The sequence below is a fragment of the Anolis carolinensis genome, unplaced genomic scaffold (genome assembly GCF_035594765.1).
Source record: "Anolis carolinensis isolate JA03-04 unplaced genomic scaffold, rAnoCar3.1.pri scaffold_9, whole genome shotgun sequence".
In the NCBI taxonomy this organism is placed as follows: Eukaryota; Metazoa; Chordata; class Lepidosauria; order Squamata; family Dactyloidae; genus Anolis; species Anolis carolinensis.
The window spans coordinates 16,796,468-16,814,077 of NW_026943820.1; the positions used below are offsets into that span (position 1 = coordinate 16,796,468).

Sequence of the window (17,610 nt, forward strand, 5' to 3'; positions counted from 1 at the left end):
GACTTAAAAATATTTTTCAAGTTCTCTAGTAACTGAAATGAATTTATTCCATGTGAAACGCATGGCAACTTTCTATTTAGAGTAGAGCCTCACTTTTAGTAATTTAGTAGCATTCAAAGGAGCACAAATAAACACATGTAGGGCCTCACTACAAAATGTTGCAATATATTGTGTGAATGCTATCCCTCTATGTGCGGTTTTCAATTATTTACCTCTCAAAAATCATACAGCATCCCATAGTCAATAAGCACCCTCAGTCCTCCCCAGGAGGGAATTGGGTTCCTCCATTTTTTATTTATTTGTACTTCTGTAAATCTTGGGATCACTCCAAATCTACAGATACCATAATCTACAGATATCACTCTCTCTTATTCCGGATTTTGGCAGCAAAAAGATGAACAAACTTGGCTCAAGTTCAGCGCTGACATATGAACACAGATATATAAACATATAAGTAGGAAGGTAGGCTTGGTTCTAAATGCAAACTTGCATCCACATGTTTCTACAGCAACTGAATGCCTTCGTTCAATACACCTTTCTGTGCCCGCTTCCCATTGCCTGAAGTCCAGCTCATGGCTTCCTGTAGCACAGACAATGACTTCATAAATGCGGGCCACACTACCTGTCTGACAAAACATAAGATATCATCATAATGTTCATACATGTGGTTTTTCTTTCCTTTTTCAGAAACAGCTTTCTCACTTCTAGTTTCAAATCAGCATGGCAAAAGGAACTCCCAGCTAAAGCCAAGCCGTGTCCTTCCTTCCTGAGGAAGAGACATTCCCCTGGCAAGCCGCAATGCTCTGTTTCTCAGTCACTTCTCTTGCCTCAGTCACCTGGAGTTATTTAATCTGCAAAAACACTGGCACGAGTGCATGTCGCCTGCGCACAGTCTCTGCTGCCGGCACACTGTGATGGAGATCCTGTGTGTGATCTTCACAGAGTCAAGTGTGGCTCAAAGAATCCTGCCTCGGGGCAAAGCAGAGGATGACTTACTCGTCATGCGGATTTTCCGGTCCTACGCTCCAATGATATGTTTTACCCAATGCAGATTCAGAACTCCATGCTTTTAATCCAAGACGTTAATTTTACTTCCTTTTTTTTGTTCAACCTTGAAAGGTATCAAAAAAGGTCCCCTGGACTATATCGGCAAACATAACATTGAGCATACAATGCATTTTGGGACGCTTTCTTGACTTGCAAAGCAGCTTCTCATGTGCTCAAGTACTCGCTCAAATAGAGAATGAATGGGAAAGGAAACCTTCATTTTGGAAGTGTCTCTTTGCTAATGTTTCCTATTCATAACACTACGTAACAAAATTTGGAAAAAAAAATCTGTTCCTGACTTGAAAGTATTATTTCTTGTTCAATTGTGCAGTCCTTACTTTGAAAGTACAGTAGAGTCTCACTTATCCAACACTCGCTTATCCAACATTCTGGATTATCCAACACATTTTTGCAGTCAATGTTTTCAATATATCATGATATTTTGGTGCTAAATTCGTAAATACAGTAATTACTACATAGCATTACTGTGTATTGAACTACTTTTTCTGTCAAATTTGTTGTATAACATGATGTTTAGGTGCTTAATTTGTAAAATCTTAACCTAATTTAATGTTTAATAGGCTTTTCCTTAATGCCTCCTTATTATCCAACATATTCGCTTATCCAACATTCTGCTGGCCCATTTATGTTGGATAAGTAAGACTCTACTGTAGTTGTTCTACTCCAGAAACTTCGTTTTTGTGGCTGCCACAAATTAAATTGAATTGGCCTAAACACAATGAGATATTCATTGAAAAACTAGAGCAAAATGTGCTGCTGCAGGATGCCATTCCCACAAAAACAACGTTTTTGCAATTTAATACACTTTTCCCATGTCTTTATGGTAGAACCAATTAGGAAATGACATTTATAACCCAGGAACAAAAATCATGCTACACAGCGTATTTGAAGCCAACATACCGAGGGAAATGCCAATTTCAACACAACTGGAGTGTAAGAAAAAAGATATCGTGGGAGAACGTACATGCTAGAAGCAGTATGATTCTCATCAAAGTATTTTCCTGAAGTTCCAAGAGACATAAATTCTCATATGCAATAGCAGAAGTCCAGCCATATCTGTTTGTTTGCATGTAAGGAGGTCCAAATTCCAATTCCTAGAATCCCGTTAAAAGAATCGAGTAGCAAGGAATGTGGCGGAAGAGGGCTTTCCTTGGCTGAGATCCTGGGGCATCCCTGCCAACTGGAAAATATGTATAAGATTGGGTTCGATGGGCAAAACATTCCTAATTCTTCCAGCTGCTGGGGTGCTCTGGATGAATGACTGAGTATGCAAAGGTAAGATCTCTATGACTCTGGCAACTATCAGTCTAAACAGAAATGAAGAATATCCTCCATTTTGAAAGATTCACTAATGCAGCAGGTAATGACGGGCTGTCCAGGAAAAGGGGCTTTTATGACCCCCACAACCGGTGCCAAGACTGTGACATTTCTGGAGAGCATCACGGACATTTGTGAGAAAAGAAAGCTGTGTGGTTTATGGTTCACCTGGCATTTTTAACCCTAGATTTGGCAACATGTAATGAGGTTTCATCCTGTGGACTTTTGCTTTGGTTCCTTTTTTTTTAAAGGCCATTTTATAGAAAACAGAGAAGTGGTTCACAAAGACGCTTCCATTTCTACTAATGTGACTAAGTTTACAAACCTTCCTAGAGGGAAAAAATATAATCTCCTTTAAATTCTTTTGACTTACTTTGAATTTCTCAAGCATTTCCCAAATCCTTTCAATTCACCTAGTAAATCAACTTAAAACAGTACTGTATGTGGGAGTTCACTGACAACTCTCCATCTACTTTTGGGAGGGGTACGATTGCTACTACTACTACTTAATATTATTATTGTTATTATCATCATCATCAGATGTTATTATCAAGAATACAACAATGGTAAGGCGCCCCTGGCATGACTCTGACTGGTATCTGGTAACAAACAATGAAGGAGGGGGGATCGTGTTTGGGGGGGGGGGCAGAAAAGAGAGCAAAGCCCATCCATCACCAATGTGCACACATCCAAGCTTCCCTCCTGCCCTGGCTCATCCAACTCTCAAGTTACAGCTTTACACGGTAAGTCTAAATAATATTCAAAATGATAAATGGCGCCACAAGCCCGATATCCATCATCAATCTTTTTTTAAGGGACATCCATCTTCAATAACGCACGTTTGAATCATGTGAAACTGAGTGCTCCTAGATTCATTTACACAACCCCCAGCTAGCAAGCCACTGTTCTCTGAATGATACCTGTCAAGACAGCCTCTCCTCCTTCCTCATATATATATCGTATACACACATACACATATATGAGAAAGATAAATGTTTCAGGATGGGGGAAGCCCACCTCAACAACAGTATTTTGCAGAGAGAAATATGTGGAAGTCAATCTATCTGAAAGTCAAATAACCCCCCTCTCCAAAAAAAATGCAATACTCTGTACTAAAGGGAAATAGACAGCAGCTCACAAACACACACATAAATTAAATATTTTTAAAAATAATACTATAATATCCCAGTGTTTTTGCCTCCCTCCCCGAAATGTGCACCCCTTCCTTCCCTGCTGTTTGGCAGGCCCCATTTGATAAATGACACCTGTCATTCTGTCACCAGGGAAGGGTGGGTCAGTGATATATGGCTGTGCTGAAAAGGAAATCGACTGTTTGGCACAGCAGCGCAGCCATTCTCCACCAGGATTTTGTTTCTCAACTCTGAAAAAAAAAATGAAATCTACGATGTTTCAAGTTGCTCAGTTAGGGCAAACTGACAAGAAGCCTGAGGAGTTGGTTGCTTTTCCGGATCCCCTTCCTTCCCTCCCTCTTTCTTTCTTTCGCACCCTCTCCTTCTCAATCTCTCTCTCTCTGCTTATCCTCTCGATGCCCTTCCTTTGGAGCTTTCTTTTCTTTCATTCTTTTTCAGGCCCCACAAGACTGCCTGGAAACTGCCCAAAAAACAATGCAAGGGGATGAGGATGAGAGCATGCATCTATCAAAGTCCTCAACAGTTATGACCTTTGCTCTTTTCTCCTCTCACCCACCAAAAAAATAAATAATGTGCAATGTGAATTTTATTTATAATTGAGGAGAAAGGTGAGGGAGGCAGAGACCACAAGCGAGCCTGGCACACACACATATATATACAAAAGCAAGACAAAAATTAGCATGTTTCAAATAATTGTCCCACAGCTTGACACCGGGATAGTAAATTTTAAAAAAGAGGAGGGAGGGCGAGTTTAATGTGTCAGGCGGATGTGAGTTTTGCACACACATGCACACACTCCTCCCTCCTTCCTTCCTCTCCTCCCTCCCTCTTTTTTCCCCTTCTTTCCTTCTTTCCCTCCCTCCCCCCCCCCCCCCTTTCATTAGCTCACTGGCAGGGTGGCACTTCTGTACCTCATTACTGCAAGAGGATTTATGAAGCTGAACCCAATGGCAAAGAAAAGGCATCTGTCAATAATTGTAGGGAGCTGCACTCACAGCTTTGAAATCTCATTAAGTATGCAGTTATCAGGCATAAAGATCAAAAACATTACTCAACTCCGACAGAATCTTATGGAGGAACATTAATTAGCAACAGGCCCACAGTCCTCTCCCATATATATATGGGCAAGTGTGTGTGTGTGTGCGTGTGTGTGTGTGTGGTTATATCTATATGTGTCTGCTTATATATGTGTGTCTGTATATGTGAGTGTGCGCACACTTATGAGTATGTATATGTGTGTGTATATATGTGTGTGTGTGTCCTTATTTATGTGTGTGTGCACGATTATATGAATGTATGTGTATATTATATATGTGTGTGTGCTTACTTATATCTATAGGTGTGTGCTTATGTTTTTTGTATCCTTATATATGTATGTGTGCGCACAATTATATGAGTGTGTGTATATATATTGTATGTGTGTGTTTATATGTGTATGTGTCCTTATTTATGTGTGTGTGTGCACAATTATATGAGTGTGTATGTATATTATATGTGTGTGTGTGCTTACTTATATCTATATGTGTGTGCTTATATGTTTGTTTGTGTCCTTATATATGTATGTGTGCGCACAATTATATGAGTGTGTGTATATATATTATATGTGTGTGTGCTTATATGTGTATGTGTCCTTATTTATGTGTGTGTGCACCATTATATGAGTGTGTATGTATATTATATATGTGTGTGTGCACTTACTTATATCTATATGTGTGTGCTTTTATGTTTGTTTGTGTCCTTATATATGTATGTGTGCGCACAATTATATGAGTGTGTTTATGTACATATGTGTATATATATTATATGTGTGTGTGCTTATATGTGTATGTGTCCTTATTTATGTGTGTGTGAGCACAATTATATGAGTGTGTGTATGTACATGTGTGTGTATATATATATTGTGTGTGTGCTTATATCTATATGTGTGTGCTTATATGTGTGTGTCCTTATTTATGTGTGTGTGCACGATTATATGAGTGTATGTATGTATATTATATATGTGTGTGTGCGCTTACTTATATCTATATGTGTGTGCTTGTGTTTATGTGTCCTCATATATGTATGTGTGAGCACAATTATATGACTGTATGTACATGTGTGTGTATATATATGTGTGTGTGTGCTTATATCTATATGTGTTCGCTTATATATGTGTGTGTGCTTATATCTATATGTGCGTGCTTATATGTGTATGTGTCCTTATTTAAGTGTGTGTATACACGATTATATGAGTGTATGTATGTATATTATATATGTTTGTGTGCACTTACTTATATCTTATATGTGTGTGCTTATATGTTTGTTTATGTGTCCTTATATATGTATGCGTGAGCACAATTATATGAGTGTATGTACATGTGTGTATATATATTATATGTGTGCACTTATATGTATGTGTCCTTACATGTGTGTGTATGCATACACTTCTGTGAGTGTGTGTATGTGTATGTGTGTGTATATATATGTATATCACACACACACACACCTGCCCAACCCACAAACCAAAAGGAAACACTCCCCCTCCCTTTCAGGGGGGGAAAAAACCAACCATTTCCCAGCATCTGAGACTGATCAAGTACATGAAACGAGAAAGAGAGAGAGAGAAGGAAAGAGAGGGGAGGGAAAAAACAGTTGAGACAGTCTTGGCGGTGAAAAGAGAAAAGGAAGAAGCTGTCAAAGTTGAGAAGGATGTCAGACAGAGCTGGCCCCGATTACAAGGGCCTATACCGTTGTTCCCATGCCTTTTTATCATCCCTGCCATCAAAAACAGGTTCCGTGTCACCGAGAGATGACTGATGGCTGCCAGTCTCCGCCGACAGACCGACTGACTGCTGGGATCTGGCCCTCCAGCAACAGGGCCAACCTCCTCCCAGGAAAGATGCTATGGCACAAAACAGAAACACAACATCCCCCCATTCTTAACTGGAGAAAATTCACCGGAAAGGGGTGATATGGGTTTGGTCAGCTCAGCTTATAGAAGTTCACATCTTCCCACTTCCCCAACAAAGGGCTCCTTATGATATTGAGGAAGACCAGCTATGTAAAATGTGTGTTTTATGTTTGTAGGGTTCTTGTGAATCTTTTCCCACACAATTTGAGGTCCCATTTTCACACCTTGCACACCGGAAACCCCAAGGCGGTGCAATATCAGCCTACAAAGTCGCAGTGGAAGAAGGTAAGATCATAAAACCAAGTGACCTTTGCAGCATTAAGGCTGGTCCGCCGCTAATTAGGAACGACGGTCTTATTAAACCTCTTTCATTCAGATCCAGGATCTCTGCGTCGCAACACCCTGTCTGATTACCCATATTTGTTTCCACTTCCTGCTCATGGACAACTGTATTTTCAAAGAGCAATTCCCTACCGCTCATTAAAATAAAACAAAACAAAAAAAACAACAAGCGGGGTTCAAAGGAAAGGCTTAATAATAACCATCTCTCCCCTCCTTCCTGCCTACGGTGCAATCACACCTCTAGGTGTATGGTTTGTTATCTCCCAGAATTCCTCTGTATATGGCACCATTTCCGTATCATTGACAACTAGGTTGCAATACGGCATGCAAATTTGCCTCTTAATTCAAAAGATCCATTTCAGTATGCCAGCAAGAGTTGGGAAAGATTGGCCGAAATGCAGACAGCAGAGTTCAGCCTTTTCTGCATCTGCCCAAATTCACTTGTTGGAATGAAGGTAATTTAAAATAGTGGAAAGGGTGTAAATTTAATTCCATTTTTGAAATACCTGTGTGTGTGTATATGTGTATGTTTAAGGCCTTGACAATACCGTAGTCTCTCACTTATCCAAGCTAAACGGGCCGACAGAAGCTTGGATAAGCGATTATCTTGGATAATAAGGAGGGATTAAGGAAAAGCCTATTAAACATCAAATTAGGTTATGATTTTACAAATTAAGCACCAAAACTTCATGTTATACAACAAATTTGACAGAAAAAGTAATTCAATATGCAATAATGTTATGTTGTAATTACTGTATTTATGAATTTAGCACCAAAATATCACGATATATTGAAAACATTGACTACAAAAATGGCTTGGATTATCCAGAGGCTTGGATAAGCGAGGCTTGGATAAGTGAGACTCTACTGTATTACAATAAGATGTTTTATTTTTTTCATGCTTACCATATTACTTTTATCATGTGTAGCATCAAAGTGATTATCGTAATTACATCTAATGGAATTAATTACAAAACATCCCACCATTCCTGGATACATAATGCATTAGAAGAAAGGAAGAAAACACCTTGACTCTGCTAACTAATGTTTGCATCCATTTCCCAAAGCATCAAGGCACAACTCAAGTTTAAATTGTAAGGCAGGGAAAGGTACAAGAGGCACAAGTTACTCGATGGGGCATGAACATTTCTTGATAATTCTCTTTATTTATCAACAAGCATGCTTGGATGCTTCGTAAGAACAAGGCAGAAAACTCAGTTGGAGATGTGCGAACATACACAAACACACAGGATGCAAAACCCAACCAGCCTCCCTATCAAACGTTTTAGCACACACAGGCAAGAGTGTATGGGTGAAAGAGTTACAACTCTTTGTGTATGCAAAATAAATTCACTCAAAGCTTCATTAATATTAATTTAAATTCAGAGCCCATCTACATTAAATTGTTCATTAAAAATGCCCTGTTTTATGCAACCTGCATTCTACAAAGAACACATAAGACCCTGAGACGGAGAGCCCCGCTTAATGATGGAAATGAAATATTGGGAATAAATGAACACCAGTCGTCTCATACACAGAATAATTATTTTCTCTCTCTCTTGACGACGGAAACATGTTACACTGCGCCAGAGTTCGGTCCAGTGCCTCCCACATTAAGTGGCCTCCGTTCAGTCAAGGTTTATGTAGTCAAGGTTTATGGGGCTGCCCTTTTGACCTCTGGGCTCGTCCTACAGGCTCCTTGTTAAAAAAAAGAGCTTGCTTTTTGAGATCAGCAAGGATCCGTCACATTATCATGGGACCCTGAAGAAAATATTTTGGGATTATTATTAATATAGATTTAGTGCTGCTTTAAGAGTGTCCCAGTTCGATCGGATTTTCAACAAAACGAACAAACACACAAAATAAAAATACGAGTTACTGCAACTTGAAAGGGATAAGGATTAGGGAATATTGCTCACAGGGCAAAATGGATCAAAACTGAAATATGGAGGAAAAACATACCTATATTCTAAATATTTGGTTGTAAGGGAAGGAAAGAAGGGAAGGAGGGAGGGAGGAAGAAAAGGAGGATGGAAGGAAGGAAGGAGAGGGGGAGAAGGAGAAGAAGAAAGAGCTGTGATTAATTAGGACGTGATCTGATGAGACGAAATAATAAATTATTCTTCAAGTTCATTATTTGAGTGCAGCCATTCCCCCTTGTAAAGAAGATAATGAGATGGTAGGAAGCGGGTGAGTCTCAAGAACCCCTTTGATAAACTCCCCCCAGATCTTAAACTATGTGCAATGGAAAGGTTTGGCCACCTCCAAAAGTGAACACTTGTGCAGCTCTTTGGACCGTGCATTTTAAAAACAAAGATGGTTATAATTATACTGACTTCCCAAGCAATGCATTCTGTACTGCATTTCATAGTTTTTGTAGAAACACAGGACTGCCAACATGCATGCAGTGTTTTCTCCCCCTTTTTTTCTTTTTACTTACTTAAAACAGGAAGCTAAAACCTACCCAAACAATCCAGACTTCCCTGATGAATGTCACTGAAACACACACCAAAGCAACACAGCTACTGTTTAGTGGAAATTTTTTGAAAATTAATTTAATGACTCTGCAAATGCTGGAAACTAGAATTAATCTGTCTGGATAAAAAAGGGCTTACAGACATTTAAATGCATGTATCGGGACACTTTATCAACCTAACATAAAATTGTCATCTTATCTTATTATATGACTATTTTATGCATGTGTCAAAGAATGTAAAAATGAATGCCTGTCTATTCAGTCTAATTACAACTGCATATTATCTGTCTGGGTGTACCAGTCCATATCATTGTTATTAAATACAATATATTGTATTCATCTTTCAGAAGTTATTCTTTCTCCAAAAAATAAAATTAAAATGAATCAGTGGGCGAATTACAATTTGGAGGGGTTTGGTTGCATAGAAGGGGGAATTTCAAAGAGGTAAAATACCTAAAGTGAGTGTTTCTGTACATGATATTCAGTGATTCTGCAAATGGTATACAGTTATTTTGCAGCTCTACAATTCACCATTCCTGACTCATGTGCATCTCCTTTGCAGTGTTGTGCTGAACACTCTGGGTTTGTTTTTTGATGCATCTAGGTTTGGGTTTGTTTCCTTTTTTAAAAAGAGAGTTAATTTGTCGAATGGGCCTCAGTTGTAAATGGAAGCAGCTGTTTTGCCTTCTAACATTTAGGACATTGGGTTAAAATATAAAGAACCGTTCAGCTTAGGAACGATGCTTGCAAGGTTTTTACAGGGAAGGCTCCAGGACTCTCTTCCCTTCCTTCTCCAGCTTCTCCCAAAATGGCAAATGCAATCCTTTTTTATTATTCCTCCTTCCTGCTCCATGCGTAGATTGCGCTTCTTGTAATTTCCTTTGCACTTTACTCTGGAGATGATCTCAGTCACTTCTCTTTCGCTCTCATGTAATGCATTCGCTCTGATCCTGAAGAAAGGACTAGACAAAAAAAATGGAACCAAAAATAATCCTCCCTCGCATCCACCCTCCCTTCCTTGCTTCCTTGCTTGCTTCCTTCCTTTGAGCGAGACTGCATTTCCCATCTCCCTGCAGCAGTCACAATTCATTCTAATCACTTTACAAAACAATCTTTACTATAAAAAAGAGGGAAAAATGCAGACTTGTGAGCCAATTTAAGAAATAACTGCTGATACATCAGTTATTGACTATTTCACTCCGGCTCATCATAGCGCTCAAGGCAAAACGGGGGAACAAAATGACAACATCAACCGCACGCAATAAACTGTGGCCCAAGAGAGCACTGAAGGGCTAATTGACAGCTGTCAAGCTAATGGGGGCAGTGGCAGCTGATTCTAGAACATTCTCCCTTTTCCAGCGAGAGGTGTTCAGCGGGCCAGGGCTTCCTTTTTTTTTTAAGTAAACACATTTATGCTTCACTTTCTGTTTCTCTCTTCCTATACTTTGGATTTTCATTGTTCCTCCTATTTTACATGAAAGGAAGGAACAAAGGATAACCATAACGAATGGTTTTGTCAGCTTGTTTGCCCAACTGTAAATATTATGTGTGTCTATGTGTTTGTACAGTTGGTTTGGGAAAAAAGTTAAAATGCTGAGGCTGCAGGTAACTTTGAACATAGTCAACTTCTCTGCTTGGGGACATTGTTAAGGGCTCACTTGATATGGATTATCAACTTAGGTGTGAACTGACGTTTCTACGACCTGAACGCATATCCCCACATTTTAGATTTCACCTGGAGAACTGCATATTGTGTTACAATCCCAGAATCTGTCTGGAAAGCACATCCCTTCGTCTCAACCACAAACCCAAACGTGGGTCGATAAAAACTTGCAAATCCTACTGCGATCCGTAATAACCAAAAGAAGGTTAGAACCTCCTGGGAAATAAAACAAAATCCATCCACTTCTATTCCGACATATATATTTTTTCCTGCAGACTTAGATTCTTTGCAGGAACAGCAGTCGCTTTAAAAAATTTAATAAAAAAATAAGACTACCTTGTGGATAAAAGACGTATTTTGGTGAAACGAAAGGCCATAGCACGAGGATAAGTAAATGCCCCATGTTCCAAATCACACCCAAAAGCTTCAAACCTGCTGCTGTTTCTTCAGGCCTCAGACCATGATGGCAGAGTTTCTCTGTTTGTCAACACTGAAAGATAGCATGCCTAAATGCCAGCCAAAATTCCAGCAGAAGCTCACCAAAGTTGCTTGGACAGCATCAAGGTGAGTTGAAGCTTTCAAAATGGCGCCAGAAGGTCTTGCTCACTGCCAAGCTTTCCTCGAGAAGGAGGAGCACTCACTGCCTCCTGAAATGGCAACTACAATCCCATGATCTCACTCCTTCGAGAATTTTTTAGATAATAGAAGTAACCTCATTGTGGGTTTTTTTAATGAATCAAACTGTCCTTGATTAGTATAAACTATCCCCAGTTTCCCAAACTGGAAAGCAATGCTCTTTTGCCCATTCCCAAAACACACACATACACATTAGAGACCACTGTCTGATTTAAAAGAGAAGAACTATGAGAAGAGACGACTCGAATGAACCTTTTTCGGTGTTTGAAAGGAAGAACTATGCAGAAGCTCTCCTGAGTTTCTCCTCACCCACAACTCAAGCCCAGTCCCCAAGTAAACAAACAGACAGCGTCATTTCTACGGACTCCTGATTCTTGGAGACAGATTGAGTCTTCTCCCTTGTGGGGCTCACACTTGGGCCAGACATGAAGAGTTTGTGCACCTGCCTGTGATGCCAGCGACAAGCTCTCCATGCAGCCGAGAAGAAGAGTTCTTTTGTTGTTGTTGTTATTCTACCGCAGACCATTACAAGGGCCCTAATTCCTATGACATGATTATCCAGGTACCAAAGCCCATTTGTCACCTGCAGCAGAAAATTGAGTTAATGCACAACTAAAGGCAACCAGGACTGTGTAATATCAACTTGATTACATCAAACTAGCTCCAAACCTAATTCCGCTGGATGACACTGCGTGGAGCTTGTCATCTCCAATCATTAAAGCTGTCAGGAATCCATCAGGTTTACAGCTAATTAGGTGAACACTAATGAAGCTGGCAAAACAACTTTTCTTTTTTTATGGCTGAGCGGACCTTTCAGTTTAGAGGGGGGATTTTTCTATCTTTTTTTCCTAGAGTATTCTCAAGGTTGCTGGAGACTGGGCTTCCTGAGTGAAGAATCAACGGAGGGATGTGTGCATGTATGTGTGCCTTCTCTCCCCAACACACAGACTCTTTGGCTCTATCAGGATGAAGCCATAAATTTGTCATCACTTTGAGTGTGCCACAAAAGCAGGCAGGAATCTTATAACTTGCAGCTGCAAAGAAGGCAAAAACATTTTTTGTGGACTCTGTGTGTGTGAGTGTGTGCGTGCGTGCGCAAGCTTGCTTTCAAAAAATTTAAATGTAAACTCCCCACACTTATTTGGTCTTATTAACAGCATAGCTTGCCTCGTTCTCTTTAAACAAGCCAATCTCCTTCCTTCAGTACCCCCCTTCGTGATATCCATTAGCCAAAGGCATTTTGATCAAGTCAAGGCAAAGCGAGTGTATGAGAAAGAATGAAAGCACTCACTCTGCCAACTTCTGATTGACCATTAAGCTATTGATAAATGTGCCTGTCAAGAGAGAGACAATTAAATCAAATATGAAACAAAGTCATTTTGACGGGTCATTTTGATAGAGCAAAGCCATTCTTCCATCTCTTATTAGTCCTGCAATCCGGCTGTTGTTATTGTTGTGAATGAAACTTTCTGAACTAATTCACAACATTAAATTCCTTTTACTCTTTTTCTGATCTGACACCTTTGAAAATGCTACTATGTATGCTTTTTCTTTTCTTTATGATTTTATATATATATATATATATTTTAAAAAATCACTGGCAAAAGGTGCTAAGGCTCATAAGATGCCTGTCCTGTGACCACATCAAAACAGTAGCAGAGATTTCGATTTTGCTCAGCACAGAAAATGTTGCCCATAAACATAAAGAAGAAATGTGTCTCTAAACTTTAGAGCTGGAAGAAAACTGCTCAGGAGAAAATACAGGCCGCCCAGTTCTGATCATATGCCTGAAACCCTGCAAAACTTATTTCAGCTCTGAAAAAATAGGCCCTCTCTTCCTGAGGAACTTTGCTTTCCATTTGAACTAAACTAAACATGGCTTGCTATTTCGCCTTCCCATTTCTGATCAAGGAAAAGGTCTGAAATCACATCGTATTTGCTCACTTTTTTCTGACACAGAAAAAAAACATCGCTCAAAGGACTATGGCATTCAATATATTGCAGAGAAAACTTTAGCCAAACTTTCCCAGGACCAGATTGCATCCACAAGTTACGAGAAGAGAACCCCCAATCCCTTCTAATGTTAGAAATAAACATTGATAGAAATGAATTAGGGGAATGGCATGAAGATGCGTATCATAGGAGTTAGAAGAAAATATCAAGCCTTTCGACATAGAGTCTTGAGGACTTTGCTGGAAGATACTGTGGAGAAGGATACTTCTTCCTTCATGCTGTGAACAGCGAAAAAACAAGGATATCTTCCCAAACTAAACCTAGTATAACAGCCACTTGGAAATCAAAAGGTCCTTAATTCTGTATCATAGGTGGCTTCCTTCTAAAGGTTACAGAACATGGACTGTATTCCTCACTGACACAGTGACTGAATAGTGAGCAAAGGAAGAGACTTCTGCTTCCTCCAAGTGCAAGAAGACAACCTTGGTTGAGGGCCACCCTTTGCCCCCCAAAAGCAAAGGACAACTCTGCTGGCTGCCCTCCATCCCAAAACTTCAAGGGAAGACAGGCCCTGACGTCATCACCCGGAGCCTGGCGTTCCCATGGCAAGTGATTTATTGAGGTTTATTGGGAATGAATAGATCAAAGGCAACCAGATGACAGGCAATCAATCAGCCATCAAATCAAGGATGGCAACAGGCCAATGAAACCCCCAGTTCCAGGCCATATCCTCATATCCACATTCTGCAAAAGATGACTGCCAGATAACACAAAATGTGGTGGTTCTTTTCTTTCTCGCAAAAGGAGGGGCAAGTGGGAATATTCTTTTCACAATTTGTTTGCAAACTGTCCTGACACTAAGGAGGAAAAAACTACATATGAAACAAAGTCTGAAAATTGCAGTCGTAAAATAATAGTAATAATAATAACAATAATAATAAGTCCTAGACACTTGTGAAGAGTCTGACGTGTGATCCAATGCAACAGCCAGCATTTTGATCCAGTCTGCTGTGTATTAATTTTGTTGTGTATCAAATACTACTACTAATACTAATAATAATAATAATCTAGCATATATATCTTGTTTGCTATGTCATACTATGTCTTTGTGTCAATAATAATAATAATATGATTTCGCTGTTTCTTTAAAAAAGAAATCTGGGTCATTACTATCAGGAGAGTCTGTGAACAAATTGCAAAAAGGATATTCCCAGAAATAATAATAATCCCTAAGGAGAAAAAGGTGGGATAGAAATAATAAAAGTAGTTACAGTAGAGTCTCACTTATCCAAGCCTCTGGATAATCCAAGCCATTTTTGTAGTCAATGTTTTCAATAAATCATGATATTTTGGTGCTAAATTCATAAATACAGTAATTACAACATAACATTACTGCGTATTGAACTACTTTTTCTGTCAAATTTGTTGTATAACATGAAGTTTTGGTGCTTAATTTGTAAAATCACACCTAATTTGATGTTTAATAGGCTTTTCCTTAATCCCTCCTTATTATCCAAGATATTCGTTTATCCAAGCTTTTGCCGGCCTGTTTAGCTTGGATAAGTGAGACTCTACTGTATTATTATTGTTATCATAATTATGATAATGATAGAAATAATAATAATAACTATTATTATTTCTATCCAGCCTTTCTCTCCTTAGGGATTCGAGGCGGACAACAACCAATACAGAAATATTTCTGGGTGTCATCTGACAATAACTAGAAATGCTCTATTTTGATGTGCTTTCTAATACTAAGTTTTGTAAATATTTTTAAAGGATCAGGTTAAAGGTCCCCCCAAAAAAAGGAAACAGCCAGACTGCAAGATCTATCCTGGTGCCTCCTTGCTTCCTGCAAGAAGAGAAAGCAGCCAGAAAGTTGGAGAAGCCAGTTTCTCTGAAACTCCCAAGGCTTCTCCTTCTTTAAAATCTGAAGTGCCATGATGTCTCTCTCTCACACTCACACAGGCATTATAGGCACCAATAGGCATTATAGGCATAATCATGCCTTCAAGAACTGGAAAGAGATATCCCTCTAGATTCTAAAGTCTAGAAGAAAAAGACCAGGAAAAGAACCTGGAGGTGAGAGAGAAGAGAGGAAGGGAGCAAGGGGTTGGAGGAGGAAGAAGAAGAAAGGAGAAGGAGCCACAGTAATAAGAGAGAAGAGGTGTGAGAAGGGAGGAGAGGAGGAAGGAGTTGGAAGAAGAAGGGAGAAGGCTACACAAGAATGGAGGAGAAAGGAGAAAAGAAGGAAGGAAGCAAGGAACTGAAGAAGAAGGGAGAAGGGTCTACAGAAATGAGGAGAAGAGGAGGAAGGAAGGAGCTGAACAGGAAGGGAGAAGAAGCCACAGAAATGGGGGGGGGGAGGGAGGACAAAAAGAAGAAAGTTGAGGAAGAGAAAGAAGGGAGCAGGCTGCAGAGGAATGGGAGAGAAGTGATGGAAGAAGGGGATAAGAAGGAAGGAAGGAAAGAGTTGAGGAAGGAGATGGAGCCACAGAAATGGGACAGATGAGGGAGGAAAGAAAGGAGTTGGAGGAGGAAGAAGGGAGCAGGCTGCAGAGGAATGAGTGAGAACGAAAGAAGGGAGAAAAGAAGAACAGAGTTGAAGAAGAGAGAAGGAGACATAGAAGAGGAGGGAGGAAAGAAAGAAGGAAGGAGCGGAAGAAAGAAGGATCTACAGAAATGAGGGAGAAGGAGGAAAGAGTGAAGGAAGGAAGGAGTTGAGTAAGAAGGGAGAAGAATCTACAGAAGTGAGGGAGAAGAGGAAGGAGCAAAGAGTGAAGGGAGGAAGGAGTTGAAAAAGGAAAAGGAGCCACATGAATAGGGAGAAGAGGGAGGAAAGAAAGAAGGAGTTGGAGCAGGATGCAAATGAATGGGAGAGGAGGAAAGAAGGACTGAACTGAAGAAGAAGACGAGAGGGGGATGAAAGAAAGAAGGAAGGAGCTGAAGAAGGAAGAAGGATCTAAAGAAATGGGGAAGAAGAGGAGAGAGGAAGGAATTGAACAAGGGAGAAGGTGTTCCAGAAATGGGAGAGAAAGGAGGGAAGAAAGAAAGAAGGAAGGAGATGAAGAAGAAGGATCTGAAGAACTAGAGGAGAAGAGGAGAGAGGAAAGAGTGAAGGAAGGAAGGAGTTGAGCAAGAAGGGAGGAAAGAAGAACTGGACTGAAGAAGAAGAGAGAAGGAATCACAGAAATGAGGGAGAAGGAGGGGACGAAAGAAAGAAGGAAGGAGCTGAAGAAGGAAGAACGATCTAAAGAAATGGGGGAGAAGAGGAGAGAGGAACGAGTGAAGGAAGGAAGGAGTTGAGGAAGAAAGGAGAAGAAGTCACAGAAATGAGAGAGGAGGGGGGACGAAAGGAAGAAGGAAGGAGCTGAAGAAGGAAGAAGGGTCTAAAGAAATGGGGGAGAAGAGGAGAGAGGAAAGAGTGAAGGAAGGAAGGAGCTGGGAAGAAGTCAGAAATGAGGGAGAAGGGGGGACGAAAGAAAGAAAGAAGGAGCTGAAGAAGGATCTAAAGAAATAGGGGAGAAGAGGAGAGAGGAGAGAGTGAAGGAGGGAAGGAGTTGAGAAAGAAAGGAGAAGTCACAGAGATGGGGGAGAAGAGAAGGAAGAAATGAGTTGGAGAGAAAGAAGGGAGAGGGCTGCACAACGGTGAAGGAAGGAGTTGGCGAAGGTGGGAGCGGGCAGGGCGGAGAGAGGACCAGTCTCCCTCCCTTCTTCCCTTCTTCCCTCCCTCTCTCTCTCCCGATGCCCAGCCGGGTCTGAGTCTCGTCCTTCCGTACCTGCTGCGCGGCGGGGCGCTTGCTGCTTCCTCCGGGGCATCTTGCAGGATCTTGCAGGCGAAGCGAAGGCGGCTGCTTGGGAGGCTGCTCCTGCTGCTGCTGCTCGGGAGGCTGCCGCTTCTGCTGCTGCTTGGGCTGCTTCTCCTCCTCCTCCTCCTCCTCCTCCTCTGCCGGCTGCGGGCGGGGGCGGACGGGCGGAGGGGCTTCAGGCGCCCGCCCTCCTCCTCCTCTTCCTCTTCCTCCTCTTCTTCCTCTTCCTCTCCTTTCCCCTCTTCCTCGCTGCTTCCGAAGCAGCGGCAGCGGCGGCGGCGCGGCTCCAGGCTGAGCGTCGTGTT

At 40.8% G+C, this 17,610-nt stretch overlaps 1 protein-coding gene across 1 annotated transcript in view; it reads right to left on the bottom strand.

The window, feature by feature from the left end:
- tshz3 (teashirt zinc finger homeobox 3) overlaps positions 1-17,403 on the bottom strand; it is a 155,201-nt gene extending 137,798 nt beyond the window's left edge. The window contains exon 1 of the mRNA XM_008117784.3: positions 17,276-17,403. Within this exon, the coding sequence (XP_008115991.1) occupies positions 17,276-17,315 (40 nt within the window). The 5' untranslated portion in view covers positions 17,316-17,403. The remainder of the gene's footprint in view (positions 1-17,275) is intronic.
- Positions 17,404-17,610: the final 207 nt, after the last annotated feature.